Here is a 17,070-nt window from a genome sequence, read left to right as displayed (position 1 = left end):
CCCATGCAAATTCATTCAAGCATAACTGAACACACTCAACTGTGCGTTCCCTACGTGGCTATTGGCATGTGCTGAGTGGGCATGTAAACTTAAAAGTGACCGGTTAAGAGTGTGCTGTTAATCTCAGATGGGGCTGCTCAGTGGCCAGTTGGCCAGTCACTGGCTTGTTTAGTAGTGGACTGCAAAGCCCACAGAAGTACAGGATTACCTGACCAGATTCCTTACCCTGCCTACCATGCCCCTGCCCCTATGCAGTCTTATTACCTGCAGTGTTACCATATAATATTATTAATAATAATAATAATAATAGTTTTTTTTTCAATAAGTGTTTGCATGTCACCCAAGGTCAGTTCATGAGTGCCCCCTACTCCACCTTCTCTCTTCTCTACCCTTGTGCTGTGCCTGGCTGTGGAGGGCTCTGCACCAAGCATTTTACTGGAACACAATTACTCAGGCCAGCGAGCTAATGGCTATCGACGCAGCCGCGCCGTGTTGCAGGGGAACATTCATAAAAATTTCATGGCATAAACTCAATGAGAAGGTGTGGATGTGGCGAGAGAAAGGTAAGGGGAACGCAAGCCGGGAGACGCAAAACCACAGGAGATTCACACTACCCATGTTTGTGATGCACAGACAGTACAAAACAAAAACATTACTGCACTGCTGCTTAAAAATAGCAATGTATTAATATTTTCTTCATTACAACAAAAATCTACTGTACATCACACAGTTCAGACAGTTTTTTAAAGGTTGGAATGGGGAAGAATAGACACCACAACTTGATGATGGAACCTCCTGCTCAAGTGTTTTTTACTGACACCATTCATTTGTTCGGTTCTTTACTTTACATTTACTTTACATTACATTTAGCAGACACTTCTTGACCAAAGTGACTTACATATGTCACCTATATTACAAGAGATCACATTGTCCCCAGAGCAACTTGGGGTTAAGTGCCTTGCTCGAGGGCACAACGGTGAAAGCCGGGAATTGAACCGACGACTTTCAGGCTACTGCACGCTAGCCCAGCTCATTAACCACTAAGGACCCGCGCCCCAGCACTCCTCGCTCAAGGGAGGCCTGCTAGCGGCGAGGGCACACACACACACACACACACACACACACACACACACACACACACACGATACCTCTGCCCACGATCTCACTGGCAGGCCTAGGCTTACACCCACATACGTCTTATGCATGCAGAGGGAGTGTGTGCAGCAGTGGGTCTGGGAGGTGCAGAGGCTGCTGGGGGGGGGGGGGGGGTTTGGGTTGGGGGGCGTAGGAGAAGGCCAGGATGCCTGAGTCATTGAGTCAGTAGTGGCAGCAGACTGACTGATGTCAGTGAATCAGGCTGTGTGGGAAACCACAGCAGGGCCGCCGAATGGGGAAGAGGTGGCGCTGACGCATGAGGAAGGAAATGGATCAAGGCACAAGAGCACGCTCGCTGAAAAACACAAACACTTAGGCATGGACACACACACACACACATACACACACACACATACAGACACACACATACAGACACACAGACACAGACACACACACACACAGATACACACACAGACACACACACAGAGACACACACAGACACACACACAGACACCTAAAGTGAAGATATCATCTCTTTGTCTCCCTCTTTCTCCATAGCACATTTTCAAGCTGAAAGATCCTCTGGCTCCAGCAGAACACATGGTGAGCACATGCACACACATGCACCTCCTGCACGCCCCCAGCCACCACATCCAGCGCCATACGCTACACAAGAGAGTGAGAAAACACAGCCGCCTGTCCTCATGCCAGCGCAGCTCTGATGAGTGGAACTGAATTAGAAGAGATCGAGAGAAATATACTGAAGGACAGGCAGAGACACAGAGAATGCAACAACAGCACTGCAACTTGACGCAAGCCTGGAGTGTGTGGGCCACCATGGTTCACAGGAGGCCCTGGTGCATATACACACACCCACGGCTGTTTACCCAGGGGTCTGTGTGGCCGGGACGGACACACACACGCACGCACGCACGCACGCACACAGTCGGCTCCAGTGCGTAATTCCCGCTTAGCGGCTGGATTTGAAGGCCCACGCTGCAGGGCCGCAGAGACAGGTTTAGGCTCCTAAACCCAGCGGGATGAAGCCTGAGGATTCCTACTCTGAGTTGACGGCACTCAGGGATTACGCACAGAGAGAGAGAGAGAGAGAGAGAGAGAGAGAGAGAGAGAGAGAGAGAGAGAGAGAGAGAGAGAGAGAGAGAGAGATGGTGGGGTGGCCACTTGTTGAGTTGGACCCATATGTTTGTGTTGAACGGTGTAACTGACTTCAAGAGCACTGCTTCAAGTTGCAGGGGAACTCTGTTGAGCAATATTTTGGTAACATGGTGACACACACACACACACACACACACACACACAGGTGTAAAGTGTACTAAGACACTTACACACATAACAACACACACACACAACCACACACACAGAGTTGCATGCATAAACACACAACCACACACACACACACACACACACACAGGTGTAAAGTGTACTAAGACACTTGCATACATAACAACACACACACACACACACACACACACACACAACCACATACACACAACCTCACACACAGACAGACTCACACGCACAGAGTTGCATGCATAAACACACAACCACACACACACACACAACCACATACACACAACCTCACACACAGACAGACTCACACGCACAGAGTTGCATGCATAAACACACAACCACACACACACACACACACACACACAGACAGACTCACACCCACTGAGTTGCATGCATAAACATACAACCACACACACACACACACACACAACCACACACAACCACACACAGACTCACACGCACAGAGTTGCATGCCCTGTTGAGTAACTTTAAGCTTGCACACATACACAAACAGAAACGCATTGTTGAGCAATCAAATACAGGGCAAGGTACCATGGGAAGCTAAGTCAGACGGCTCAGCTATAAGAGTAGCAGAACCTAATGGAAAGATTGTGCCTCCCTCCTTCCATCTCTCCCTCCTTCCATCTCTCTCTCCTTCCATCTCTCTCTCCTTCCATCTCTCCCTCCATCTCTCATCTCCCTCTTTTACTTCCTCCCACTCTGGCACTTTGAAGTAGCTGGTCTGGGCCATTCGTATGGAGCCATTCATATGGCTTGTGTTTAGTGCCCACATATCCCCAGCCTGGCTGTGCGAGCAGCCTTATGTCTGATGTGCACCATCTGCTTCCAGACCAGCACACTGCGCTCAAGTGTGTGTGTGTGTGTGTGTGTGTGTGTGCGTGTGTGTGTGTGTGTGTGTGTGTGTGTGTGTGTGACTGTAACAATAACCATGTACGCTGGTATATGGGTATGCGTGTGTGTGCCACCAAACACACAAATAAAACTTGTCTGCACAAATGTTGACACAGCACACCTCCCATAGCACAGAGGAGGGCATGCCAGTTAAGGTCTGTTTCCACAGTGTCTTCACTGACATTCCTATGACTTCCTCAAAAGTCTAGTGCTTCACTATTTTAGGTCAAATAGTGTGTGTGTGTGTGTGTGTGTGTGTGTGTGTGTGTGTGTGTGTGTGTGTGTGTGTGTGTGTGTGTGTGTGTGTGTGTGTGTGTGTGTGTGTGTGTGTGTGTGTGTGTGTGTGTGTCCATAATATGGCATCACAACAGACAAGATGTTCAGTCAAGAGAAAGAAAAACTCTTAACGTTGGTGACTGTGACACTGTGAGCACTGCTGGTGTGCTCAGATGTACACAGATCACCTTTACTGTACACCAATACCTCCATATGTGTGGATAAGCTGGTGTGTGTGCTGGTGTGTGTGGAACAGCCTGCCTCTCTCATCTATTTTTCACTGCTTCTTTCGTTTGGTTTTCATTGAAGCCGTCTGAGAAAGAGTGACTCTTCCCAGCTCCCTGTCCATCAATAATGCATTCATATGTCTTTAAGCCATCCCACGTCACGGCCACATCGTAGAACTGATCTGGGACCTGCCTGCTTTACTTCGACCCTGTACAGCCCACAGCGTTGTCACAGCAACATACTTGGATGCAGAGCAGAGTGGAGAAAGAGGTGAAACTTTAGTGCTTTTTTTGCCAACAGGGCTTTTGCCGTTTTCGACTGAACACGCCAATGTAAAACGGCATAAAACCAGACAGATAGGTTCCTATTGCCAACTATCCAACTTTGAGCCACTCATTCACATTTAAACACCATAGGTCGTATGTTCAAACTAAAATGTCACAACTGAGTTAAAGTGGCTCGCTCAGCTTGGTAAATCAACCCTCTGCCAAATCTGGTAGAAGCAACCTAAATAATTATAAACAAATGCACACGTATCATATTTTGCACCATTCATCTCAGCTGAGGCATAAAGGATACAAGAGTTTTGTTTTAATCTCGTAAGGCACTTTTAAACTGAGACTAGCATCATTAGGCTGTTTGGTCTTCCATCAAAAATGGCGGAAGCTCATTGAAGCATTTGTCGCTATGGAATATTCAATTGAGTTTCGCCTCTTGGTACTTCTATACTCTTCACCATAGAGTGGAGGGCTGGTGGTGTCTGGCATCACACGCCCGTTTGTCGGCTTTCGTAGTGTAGTTATGTAGTTCTAAGCGTTTACATGCTATGCTAAAAGCTGTTGAGTCCAACCCTGTTCTAAAGGGCCCTTTCCTTTTTTCTGCAGCAGTTTGCTGCTCAGCAGTGTCTCTAACCTGAGGTTCTTTTCTAAGTGTCTCATCTACAGAGTTCAGACTGCAGTAGCTGTCCCAAACACGCACGCCTTTGTTGAGCTCCACTATTAGCACTCTGAGGCTGATCAATATCTCATTAGGCCGGGTTTGCTGTGGTGGTGATGGACCTGAAGAAACAACCCAAATAGTTTAGCAACCCAAAATCACAGGACACCAACCAATACCTAAGCTCAGGAAATCTAGTTTTACTTTGTACTGTATGTTTATTTGTATTTATTGTAAGGACTGTGCTTCAATAATAAATAAATACATACATTAGACATGTACTGACTATAAACTTCCCTTTATTGTTCCCTTTTTGTTTCCCCTTTTATGACTGAACGGAGTACAATTACAGGATTTACGAATAAGACTGTGGACAAACGGACAAGCTCCAAGCACCAAACAGCAAACGTGTGAGTGTGAATATCATCCGCATGAAATGGGTGTGCTCCACTATAGTCTCTGCTGCTGCGCTGCCCTGGCCTGTCCCGCCTCCTCCAATCCCTTCACCTGCGTCTCTTCTGTCTCACCTGCGTCTCTCCCCACATGCTACCTTTCCACATACACTCTTTCTTTTTCTTTTCCTTCTTCAATCCATCCTGTTTTCCCTTCTGTTTCTCTTGACCGTCTCTCGACTTGAGGTGCTTATCATTGCAGTTGTCTCACCTGGGAGGGCGGCCATTACTTTGTCTGGCCGTGCCGCCCAGGTTCTTGGTAATTACAGACACTGAATGGTCCTTTAGCAGCCATCCCCGGTGGAGGCACAGGGAGGAATCCTGCTGCTGCTGCTGCTTCGCCCACAACCACCAACCGTCCAGCCCTCAGGCACCAAATAGGAAGTGACATTGTGTTCTGTCACAGGGCCATTATCTGAGGTTTCCTCTGACTCTGCCACATTAGGTGGAGGGCCTATTATAACGCTCCTAAACACTCTGTGTGTGTGTGTGTGTGTGTGTGTGTGTGTGTGTGTGTGTGTGTGTGTGTTGTTCCCATGTTCTGTCTATCAAAACACTACTGTATGTGCCCCCTGCTGATCTCATTACAATCACAAGACACTCCTGTCTTAAATTAAAAGGACAAGACAAAGCTCCCAATAAATAAACTAATACATACACCCATACACACATACATGCATACACACACAAACATATACATACATACATACATACATACATACACACATTACTCTCTATACTACTGGGCTGTTGTGACAAGTAAATTTCCCAGCTGTGGGATCAATAAAGTCTTATCTTATCTATCTTATCTTATCTTACACATACAAACCCTCTGAGGTTCTGACATAGGGATGTCTCTCTCTCCCTCCCTCTCTCTCTCTCCCTCTCTCTCTCTCTCTCCCTCTATTTAATATAGTGTTCTTCATGTCTTTGTCGCTCTTTCCTTTTCATTTCAGATGTGCTCTTCTCACTGCAGGCTCAATGGCAGCAGGGGCTGTCTGCTACCCCTCTCCTCAAGGTTAATGACTGTCGCTCCGCACCAAATTCATCATGGTGACGGACCCACACAAAGACACCTCTCCCTCTCCCTCACCCTTAACACACGCACACGCACACACACACGCACACACACACGCACACACACACGCACAAACACACACACACTCTTCCCCAGCGACTGGCAATCACCACCAAACACCAACCTACACAGGCCTTGCCAGTGGACTTTTCCCTGGCGGGCCTGAAAAAGAATCCTGCAACTTTGATCTGACTTTTACCAACAACTGCCCATAATGGCATGGCAACAGCATGAAGAAGAGGTTAGGAAACACCTCAGATAGACAGAGAAAGACAGGCACAGACAGACCGGCAGGGTGTTGTCGGGCTACAGTAACAGTATGCTATCTCTGCCAAAAGAGGATGGATAAGCACCTCTCTCAATAGAGGATGGATAAACACCACTGCTCCCGATCTTGATAGACCTGCCTAAGTGATTCACTCGATAAAGGCAGGACTAGAGGGAGGGAAGGACTAACAGGCTCAGCTCAAGTGGCTAGTGATCAGAGTGAGCGCCGGCTAACTAAACCCAGCCATGACAGGCATGTCAGACAACAGAGCAGTCCTACTAAGCAACCCTGTCATACTATCCCTTTAGTCTGCTGAGTCTGACACACACACACAGACACAGAGAGAGAGAGAGAGGGAAAGAGAGAGAGAGAGAGAGAGAGAGAGAGAGAGAGAGAGAGAGAGAGAGAGAGAGAGAGAGACTGCTAGGCTGACTTGAGAGGGGAAAAAGTAACCTGACTCTCGCCAGATGAATTTCGTTCCGCCTAGCTCCACTCACATCCATCTGGGATCGCTTCCGTTGGGAGTGATTTCGGCACCAGATTTTATGGTAGAGCCAATCAGGATGCAGGGCGGGAAATTCATTGATGTGACGTAGCGGAGAAGCGACTGTGAGACTGTTTTGATTCAGACAACAATGGCGGCTCGCATCGAGGAAGCAAGCGTCAACATTGATGCTGCTATTTCATCTGTGTTGTCCAATCTACCCAATATTTTTTCGTTACAAGAACATCAGAGAACGGCTCTGAAGGCTTTTGTTGGTGATGACGGACAAGTGGCTTATCCAATCATATGCAAGGATTTTTGATAAGGCCCAGCCTTCTGAAACACCTCTCCAATGGAGCGATCCCAGATGGATGAGTGGAGCTAGGCGGAACGAAATTCATCTGGCGAGAGTCAGGTTAGGGAAAAAGCACACATGGCTTAAACTCACTATGGACACCTACTAAGCACAGTGGAAAGCCTACCAGCTAATGAAACTGAGGTGGATACTGCCAGCCCAACGCCCCTAGCTGAAAACCAACACACAGCAGTACACAGAATATTGTGTTGGTGCACACTGTGGTACTTCAGTTGGTCACTGGAAAAAACCTCCCCCACCACAGAGTTTATCTGTGCTTGTCTGAAGGCAATATGAGGCAACAAAAAAGTTCAGACATTAAGTTCAGCTCTGCTTCATGGTATTACAGTCACTTCTGATAGGGGTTGAATTTCAGGGGTTAAAATGAGGAAGAATCGAAAAACAAAAAATTTTTTGTGCGCATCTCTTTGTGTTTGGAATTTCCAGCAGAAATATTGTACCTTAAAAACTGCCAGATTTATGAGGCATTCCATCTGAATTTCTCTGCATTCCCAGTCAAGCCAGAGATTTCCTGACACACACTCAAAGCTCTGAGAACACATAGAGGCTGTGAGTATGCGAGCATATGTGTGTGTGTGTGTGTGTGTGTGTGTGTGTGTGTGTGTATGCACACATGGGTGGGTGGAAGGGAATGTGGTCTTGTCGACTCTAAATTAAAAACATCCACAGGCGGGCGTACGGGACCTCTCTGAAAACAGAGAGAAGCTGAGAAAAGAAGAAAGAGGCTGAACAGAATGAGAGGGAAAGACAAAAGACAAAGAGGAAGACAAACACTGCAAACTGCAATGACTAACACCCCCCCCCCATCAAAAGAGGCACTACAGATCTCTGCACCTCTGTAGCTAAGCCCTTTACCAGTGAGTTTGTCCAACATTCCTCTCAAGTCTGTCTCTGCCTCTGAGAAAGAGGTGGGTGAGCAAAAGCATGCAGAACTCTCTGCTCCGCGAGTGAGGAAGTGTGTGTGTGTGTGTATGTGTGTGTGTGGCGTGTGTGGTGTCTGTGTGTGTGTGGGGGGGGGGTTTGGAGAGGGAGAAACTCCACAGCTCTTGACTATTTGCCTGGGTTGGGTAGGTGCCCTGTAGGGTGCAGTGTGTCCCAGTGTGGACTGTCCTCTCCCTAAGGCAGAGGGGGTCGGGCTGGTCTCTGAGAGAATTTAAGTGTTGTCTCAGTGTGATTATGAGAGAGTGACAAAGGCAAAACCGGGGTGTGTGTGTGTGTGTGTGTGTGCGTGTGTTTTTGTGTAACAGAGACAGAGAATATGAGAGAGTGAGAGCACTTCAGCGAGAATGTGTGTACGTGCATTCATGTGTGTGCATATGTTTGCCAGAGACAAGGTGTGTGTGTGTGTGTGTGTGTGTGTGTGTGTGTGTGTGTGTGTGTGTGTGTGTGTGTGAGAGAGAGAGAGAGAATAATAAAAGACACAAGACTGAGAGACTGCATATGTGTGATTGTATTTGCCGGCACTCTCAGATGCAGTTCTTTGCAGTATTCTATTGTTGTGACCATCTCTTCTGTCACTATAGCCAAAGAAAAAGCAAGTCAACTCCCCCACAGTTCCCCATAAATAAGTTACACTGCAAAGGGACATCCACAAACAGGCACAGAGTGGAAAGGGCAGGGGAAATGTAGGCCAAACTCCAATAGGCTAACAGGCATCTTACACCCCCCCCCCCCCCCCATTCTCTTTAATTAGAGAGCATATAGACCTTTGCATTCTCCCTGCAGAGGGAAAAAAAACATCGAAACCAGAGTTGAGTTGGTCTCAAACAAAAGCAGCATACGCCATTCAGTGGCCAGGAATAGACAGTAATCAACAATAAATTCAATAAAATATGTAGAAGAAGCTTCACTTTGTGCCTATATATATAATAGCTTCCCCTTTCTCAGCCTATATTAGATGTTAAGTCCGAGCCTTCAGAAACTGCATTACTGCCTTCTCAACAATGGGTTAATAGGAGAGAAATGGCATCTTGAAAAGGTGTTTTTTTTGTTAACAAATGTTCCTAAATGTGACTAGTTCTGTGATTGACATAGTCATTTTTACAGTTCATGGCCATGTGAAGGATGAACATATCGTTCCCATAGCCATCCAAGATAAATGCACTTTACTGGTCTGTGCTCCAAACACAACACACTATAGGTAAAGCATACCCTACGCATAACTAACTCTACTGCTAGGTCACCAGTTAGCAGGTTAGCAACTGTAACCTAGTGCCAACTGGCCTGCTGGTGCGGTTTCCTAGGTTTCTTCATGCCTCTCTGGGTCGAGGCCAAAACTCCTTGCTGCTGATTTAAAGGGTAATGTGTGTAAACTGCTGCCTGTCCTCTGCTGGTTCTCAGACACTCACGGTGACAAGACAACTACCCTCCATAAAAGCTCCATAACTAGGCTACTCCTATAAGCATTTGGTCACACACAGGTGTGTGTGTGTGTGTGTGTGTGTGTGTGTGTGTGTGTAGACATTGATGTGCTCAAAGTGGAAACACACAGCAAACAAACAAAGAGACACATTAGGAATGAAACCAAAGGGTGATCAAACCCAAACCAATACAAAAGAGCACAGGGAAGTGCTCTTGAGCCGCACTCCTGACGTCACCCCGGCTGCACACGCCGATGCCAACTCCACGGTTAAATTTAGCAACTTGGGCACGTCTCCCAGACGACATGGAACAATGTGATACCACAAGCGCTGTTGCACCGCTGCTAAACTAATGCTGAAAAATGATGTGCATTTGTGTGTGTGTGTGTGTGTGCATGAGTGCGTGAGTGCGTGTGTATGCATGTGTCTGGTCTGGGACTGATGTTTAAAGAATTTCAACTCTTCCCAGCAGGAGATTGGGGCCCGACCAGCACAGGGCTTACAGATAAAGAGAGCCCAGAGTTTCCATGTCCCTCATGAGGAGGCAGATGAACCTGAAAACATTAAGTCTACAGACTTTAGCCCCATCAGACGATTAATCGCACACTAAAAAGTGTGAAAGTATCAAGAAAATATGGGATAGACTGACATTCAGAAACTGTAGCCTATAGTGCACAGCCCAATAGAGTGTTTTTTAAATACATGTTGGACATTCAAAACTGCAATAGGCCATAAAAGCTGCCAAACAACAATCAGTTTTACCCTCCATCACCCCACCCCATGTTTGAGTGACATGCTCAGGGTATGATTGATCAGCTGCACAGAGCTTGACTGGTAACAGGCAATCTTGCTGCTGCCTAACTTAGTGGGGAAATAGCCCGTCTGTTCTCATAAGTTTTTCCACGCCACTTTGGAATCTCCAATGCGGTCGAGCGTATGTTATATAGATAATAAGAAAATAGAGTATGCGTTCTGCAGCTTTAACTGGCACTGACCAAAACCATATACCGTCCGTGTGACATTCCTGACCGGGATGGTTGCCAAAGACACTTGGACAGAACTTTATCTGAACAGCCTCAGGGAGCGTGCGTGCTTGTGTGTGTTTGAGAGGCATCAAGAACAAAGCGCGATAAAATTATTATCTCAATCTGAGTCGGTACAATCTGGCGAACATAGACACATATTTCATGTGTGATTCATTCTCCATTAATACACCCTTAGCCTTAACATATAAATGTTTACTAAATCGCCTGTGATGTAGATCCGACGAGTGAATCCGTGCGAAAGGGCATTTCCTGAAGAACGCGGTTTGCAAGGTTTGAGAATCAAAAACGACTTCATACAGCCACCTAGCTGCCGCACTGCTTTCCCTTCCGTTCTCGGAGGAAGGAACGCGTAATAAGGGTGCTACTGTTTCTTTAAACCGTAATCCCTCAATTTGGAGCATTTGTTGCCTACCAGTTAATGGGCGGCTCAGTGTAATGTCCACAGTACCCAGTGGGAGGTCCTGTTCTATTGCGTCGCCACCGACTCGCTAACAGCCTTTCAGCAAGCCCCTGCCTCTGTCGCCCGCAAAAATTAGAGCAACTCTACGAGATCCACTTGGCATTTCAAAGAGGAATTGGCCACCGCGACACAAAAGACCACCTCTCCTCAAGGCGCCCTGTCGCCAGTCCACGACAAAAGTCGAATCAAGAAAAGCCTTGTAGCTAACTAATCGATCGACCTGAAACCTCTGACTCTGCGTCCAGTGGACCAATGTGAGACCCAAATAGTCTACAGGCTAGTCATAAACAAACAATGACTACAATAGCATTATAATTCTGAAGGTGTGGAGCAAATGTTTTTTTTTTCCACATTACAAAAAGATGGTGGTGGTCAACAGGCGATTCACTATCGTGTTGATCATTTGGATCGCATGCGTGAGGATTGCGGGCAAGCCCGGTAGGCTACTTAGGACCTCTTGAAACGGACAGCCGATTATTCTTGCAGATGATTTCTCCACCTACAACCCCTCCCTGTCTCTCCCTCCCTCCTGTTCCTTTAAAAGTTATGACAGTACACACGACGCAGGCAAGCTGCTTCGCCTGGGCGCAAGCCGCCAATGTGTGCCTTCATCCAAAACATCTTGGAGTGACTTTGATTTAAAAATATATATTTGTCACACAAAAATGACAATTAGGTTGGTAAAGTGTCAACGTATGCTAAAGTAGGCCTAATCTTAGTATACATCTTATTGTGCCTCATATGCCACCTTATGAGTGGTTTCAGTGACCTTTACACATTATACTTTACACGTGAAATATTTGCAATTAGCCAAAAAAAATCAACAAGTTTGAAGACAACATTGGTAGTAGTAGGCTAAGTGGGGATCAACAGTAGGCTATAGCATCACTCCATAAACTCCAAACAGCAAGTAACCTGGACAACAAACTGTTCCAATATCTCCTCCGCCACTGAACTGGCGCGCGTAAAGGGAGCAACTCTGACAGGAGACATTTAATTGTGTTGACAAAATGTAAACTCATTGTAATTAGCCTATGTGCAGTCTAAAAGGTTGTTCAGACAGGCTAAACATTCAAATCATGTTGCTGTCAACAAGCAACGAGTTAGGTTACCGTCTTAAAACAATGCGAAGTTGGTTGTCATTTCCGAAACTGAAAACCACAATACAAAGTCGAAAGTTTGTAACTGAGTGTAGACTGAGCACTGAGCAGTCAGTCAAACAAGGGCACAGAGTAGCCTAGCTTACTCAGGAGAAACACTTTCACTCACAGGTGAACTAGCTTATGTTTTGATGTCTTCCCCATAACGACCCACAGGATGGGTTAAGTGACTGCTTACCGCTATCAGTGTGTTGTTTCTCTGTTCCGTAGTTACTGCAGAATCGGGGTCTTGCTGCTTGCTCTGCTGCTTGTTGTTAGTGGACTTCTTCGCCCTCTGTTCTAGGCTGCGCTGGTACAGAGTGACCGTCTCACGGCGTTCGATCTCCAGCTGCTCGGCGTGCGCTTGCTGATACCGGTTCTCGCAGTTCACATGGTGGCGCCGACAGCCCTCGATCCGCTGCCTGAGTCGCTCCACCACGGTGCTGTGTTTCGGAATGCCCAGGCTGTTCGTGGAGGTGTTGTTGTTCGCACTCAGCCCGCTGCCGATGGCATTGTTGTTGATGCAAATACTACTGCCATTCGCGGCAGCGGGGGTTGCAAAATCCCCCATCATCTGTGCTGTGAAACAGTATTTTGGAAGAACTTTGTCAAGCCCAAGACTCCCGTCCTTCTAACCACTCTCTGTCCTGCTCCAAGTCTTTCCAGGAATGAATTTCTGAAGAAGGGTACTTTCAAATGACTGTAAACAAGCGGTGCTGGTTGCTTCCCTCCTCCGGGAGAAGCACTGTCGCAACCATTCAATGTTTCAGTATCACCGTAGCCGATGTGCGAGAAAGGAGACAACAATGTCGGAGCGTGCAAGACCGAGCCAGCAAAGCTGCCGGGTCTCCCCGGCTCTCTTCCCCTGCCTGAACGGCTACACTACTCTAAAACAACCCCATACAACATCCGGATGTTACGGGCGACCATCACACCGAACAGCAAGCTTGCCGTTTTATTGTGTTGTCCTCTAAGAAAAAGTTTTGCAGTCTGCAGCGAACAGGCTCCAGAGTTGTTGCGTGAACTTGCATTTCATTAGCTTGGTCGACAAAATCCAACCTCCCGTAAAGACTGTACGCTGTGCGTTCAGATTTCCTGCCCGTTGGAGAGCCGCGCAAAAGGAAATCCTAGGGACACCGATCTGCTAGTCGCTCGCAGCTGCTGCCACTACCACCATCACAATAATCAAGTACTCTCCTCCTCCATGCTAGCGGAGTGATATCAGGACAAGAGCTGAGACCAGTCACGGAGCTCTGAGCAGCCCGACAGCGCCACCAAAAATACGGCATGGAGTTCCAAAGTTGAATCAGGGTCTGTAGACTAAACAGTGTAGATGACAGGTAACGACCCCCTATTGGAAGTAGTAAATAATAACAATAGTTTGGCCGAGATAACAATAAGAAATTTTTAATAGAATATAAATCGCGTGGTTATTAATATGTTCCATACACAAGATATGAAAGCATGGGAGCTGTGGCCAAATGTTCATGTTTGAAGCATTACAAAATATGCTTACACAATCAAATTTGAATAGATGGATACACTTTAATTGAACACAAGCATCACAACCAGTGTTGGGAGTAATGCATTAAAAAAGTAATGTAATTACAGTAATGCATTGCTTTTTGCTGTAATGCAGTAATGTAAGGCATTACCAATACAATTTCAGTAATATTTTACTCGGTACAATTCTCAGTAACTGAAGTTACTTTGTTTTTTAATCCAAAATTGAGAAATGCTCAATTGGCACCAGAGAAGATTATCCAAGAATTAAAAAAAGTCATCTATGCTGGTCCTGGAATTTGATTGCCTTGTTTAGATGACTGTAGCAAGGGAATTTGAGTTATCTCTGCCTTTTATGCAACAGATCTAACATGGTTAGGCTATACTTCTCATTTCAAGCAGTGAGAATAACTAAAATGTTGCTTTTACAGACAAAGATCGTAGCCATTATTCTCAAACTATTTGCATTAAGTCTACACCACTGTAAGTGAAAGGAAAGGCAACCAGCAATGATGAGAACCATTTAAAGTCAACATACAATTTCACTATGGCTATATTTTACTATATTAAGTTGTGAGTGACCTTTGGCCTTTGGGGCCTACATTGTCCCATGAGCCATAACTGCAACCAGCATGGACGGATTATGAACTTTCGGGCCCCTGGGCCCAGATGTATTAAGGGCCCCCCACTAATTGTCGCATATGTGGAAGGGGGGGTTGGGGGTCCTCCCTCAGACATTTTTTTATTTTATTTGATGTGATTTCCTGTATTCTGGTGCATTTTGGGGATGGCCAATACTAAATTCAATCAGATTCATAGCCTACATCCTGATGTGTTGATATTGAGGCAATGATTTCATGCAAAGGCTTGGGCTTCAGGGCCCCCTGACCCCTTGGGCTCCTGGGCCTGGTAGGCCCGTGCAGTAATCCATCCCTGGTAATGAGCTGCATTGAACACATGAAGATCTATTTAGAACACCAAATCCATATTTCCTGTTATTTTGGTGAAAGTAATGTAAGCGTAGTGTAATGCCTTACAATTCAAAGACAGTAATATTGTAATGTAACAAATTACTTTGAGATGACAGTAACAAGTAATAAATAATGCATTACGCTTTTGAAGTAACTTGCCCAACACTGATCACAACTATGATGTTATATTTTTAAAAATCCACCTCATTATCCCCTTGCTTGATTAAGAGTTTTGATGAAAGCAGAAGACATTTAAATCTGGGCAACACGTTATCTGTTTTTGAAGCCCACATAAATTCATACAAAGCCCAGTCATAGCATTTTGGACTACCTGAAAGCAGAATAGGCCTACTGGAAGGGAAAAGGGCTATGCTCTTGTAAGAAATATGTCTACCACAAATAACTCTCATACAAAATGCTGTACTAATATACTGATATACATTTGATATACATTTGTTTCTTTGGCAAATGTAGTTTTCAGAATATGTAGCCTAATTACTGGACTTCTGTACAGTTGCTAGTAGTAAAGTGATAGCCCATTGTCACATAAAAAGCATCACAATGTTTAAATATAATCTAGAATCATGACAGTCCACTTGTGATCCATTTGAATTGTGGTCCATTAATGGTCCATTACCATTTCATAGCATTCTTTAACTGAAGTCACATTTTAAATTCACATTACTAAAATTGACCAGAACTGCACTGACACTCAAGTAAGTAAGCAGTCAGTGAGGTGGTTTTCCTCCACAGAGAAGTGTTGTCTGTCTGGGTGATATTTCTGTCGATTTCATCACATGCATTTGTTGTCCTGTAAGAATGATAGAAAATGATAGAAAATGGTCTGTGCTGCTGAGATGATAGTGGTGCGGTGTGTTTGTCCCTGGAGACACTGGGCCGTGGGGCATCCACGCCAACTTCAGCCAGACCGCTACTTACGTCGCCATGAGCACAACTTAGTGGCCATATCACACTCCATCAGAGGCTTTATTCAACTCTGTTAATGCTCTCTCTCTCTCTCTCTCTCTCTCTCTCTCTCTCTCTCTCTCTAACTCTACCTCTCTAACTCTACCTCTCTCTCTACCTCACTTTCTCTCTCACTCTTCACCTCTCTCTCTCTATATATATATATATATATATATCTCTCGCTTACTTTCTCTCTCTCTCTACCTCTCTCTCTTTTGCTCTTCAACCCCCCCCACCCCCCCCCCCCCTTGGCTATATGAAAGTCCATGGCCTCCTTGATGACACTGAATGATTCTAACATGTAAAAATGTCACTTGTTGTGGTGTGGGAGGCCTTGGAGTCCACACCCTGCTCCACTGCGGTAGAACACTCAAACATTCTGTGTTGTCACGTAGAGAAATATACGGCCTCTTCAGAGTCTTACAGAGAAGTCACTTGTACACAATTCCCTGAATCTGTACACACATGTACTATATGTTTGCACATGTATATAAACTACTAATAACTAACTACTAACTACTAATAATATACAATATATGCAGTTATAAATGGTGTAACTACTGTGTACGTTGTAGGTAAGAAATGTGAGAAGATTCAGTCCAGCACACTAAATTTGGATGTAAAGTATGCTGGACTCTCAGTGTGCATAATTACCATACTCCTTTTGAAGAGAGCCATTTTCTGTCACTTTTTCAGAGTGTATAGTGAATGTGTGAATAAGTGTGCGGAAGAGTGTGTACGGAGTGAGGACAGTGTCTCTCTGTAATTGGTGCTGCTGCCCAGTCCAGTCAGCTTAGAGCTGCTGGAATGACTGGAATGTTGTCCACACACACACACACACACACACTTACCACCCCCACACACTCCAACAACTCAAACAACACACACACACACACACGCATGGACACACACACATACGCACACCGCACACTACAACTCTTCTTCCCACCTCACACCCTCCCTGCGTTGTTCTTGTTCTCTCTAACTCTGCCTCTGTCTCCTCCTCTCTTTCCATTGCTCTCTCACACACTCTCTCCCCATCACCCCACCCTCTGCCACCATTACAACTTAACAACACTTCACTCTCACAGTCTGTGTTTCCAGTTGTGAACTTTTGCTTTTGCGTGTGTGTGTGTGTCTGTGTGTGTTTGTGTGCGTGTGTGTGTGTGTGTGTGTGTGTGTGTGTGTGTGTGTGTGTGTGTGTGTGTG

General features: G+C 45.8%; 1 protein-coding gene across 1 annotated transcript in view; it reads right to left on the bottom strand.

Annotated features, from left to right (window-relative positions):
• The window catches only part of maml3 (mastermind-like transcriptional coactivator 3), a 116,396-nt gene extending 102,717 nt beyond the window's left edge, over nucleotides 1-13,679 (bottom strand). The window contains exon 1 of the mRNA XM_076294063.1: nucleotides 12,621-13,679. Within this exon, the coding sequence (XP_076150178.1) occupies nucleotides 12,621-12,995 (375 nt within the window). The 5' untranslated portion in view covers nucleotides 12,996-13,679. The remainder of the gene's footprint in view (nucleotides 1-12,620) is intronic.
• Between the last annotated feature and the right edge of the window lie 3,391 nt (nucleotides 13,680-17,070).

This window comes from Alosa pseudoharengus, unplaced genomic scaffold (genome assembly GCF_046254945.1).
Source record: "Alosa pseudoharengus isolate Yale_2024_CS ecotype anadromous, Long Island Sound unplaced genomic scaffold, YU_APseudo_1.1 YU_APseudo_1.1_scf_2, whole genome shotgun sequence".
Classification (NCBI taxonomy): domain Eukaryota; kingdom Metazoa; phylum Chordata; class Actinopteri; order Clupeiformes; family Clupeidae; genus Alosa; species Alosa pseudoharengus.
The sequence above is the reverse complement of the archived record's forward strand: the minus strand, read 5'-3'. Positions and strand labels throughout refer to the sequence as shown.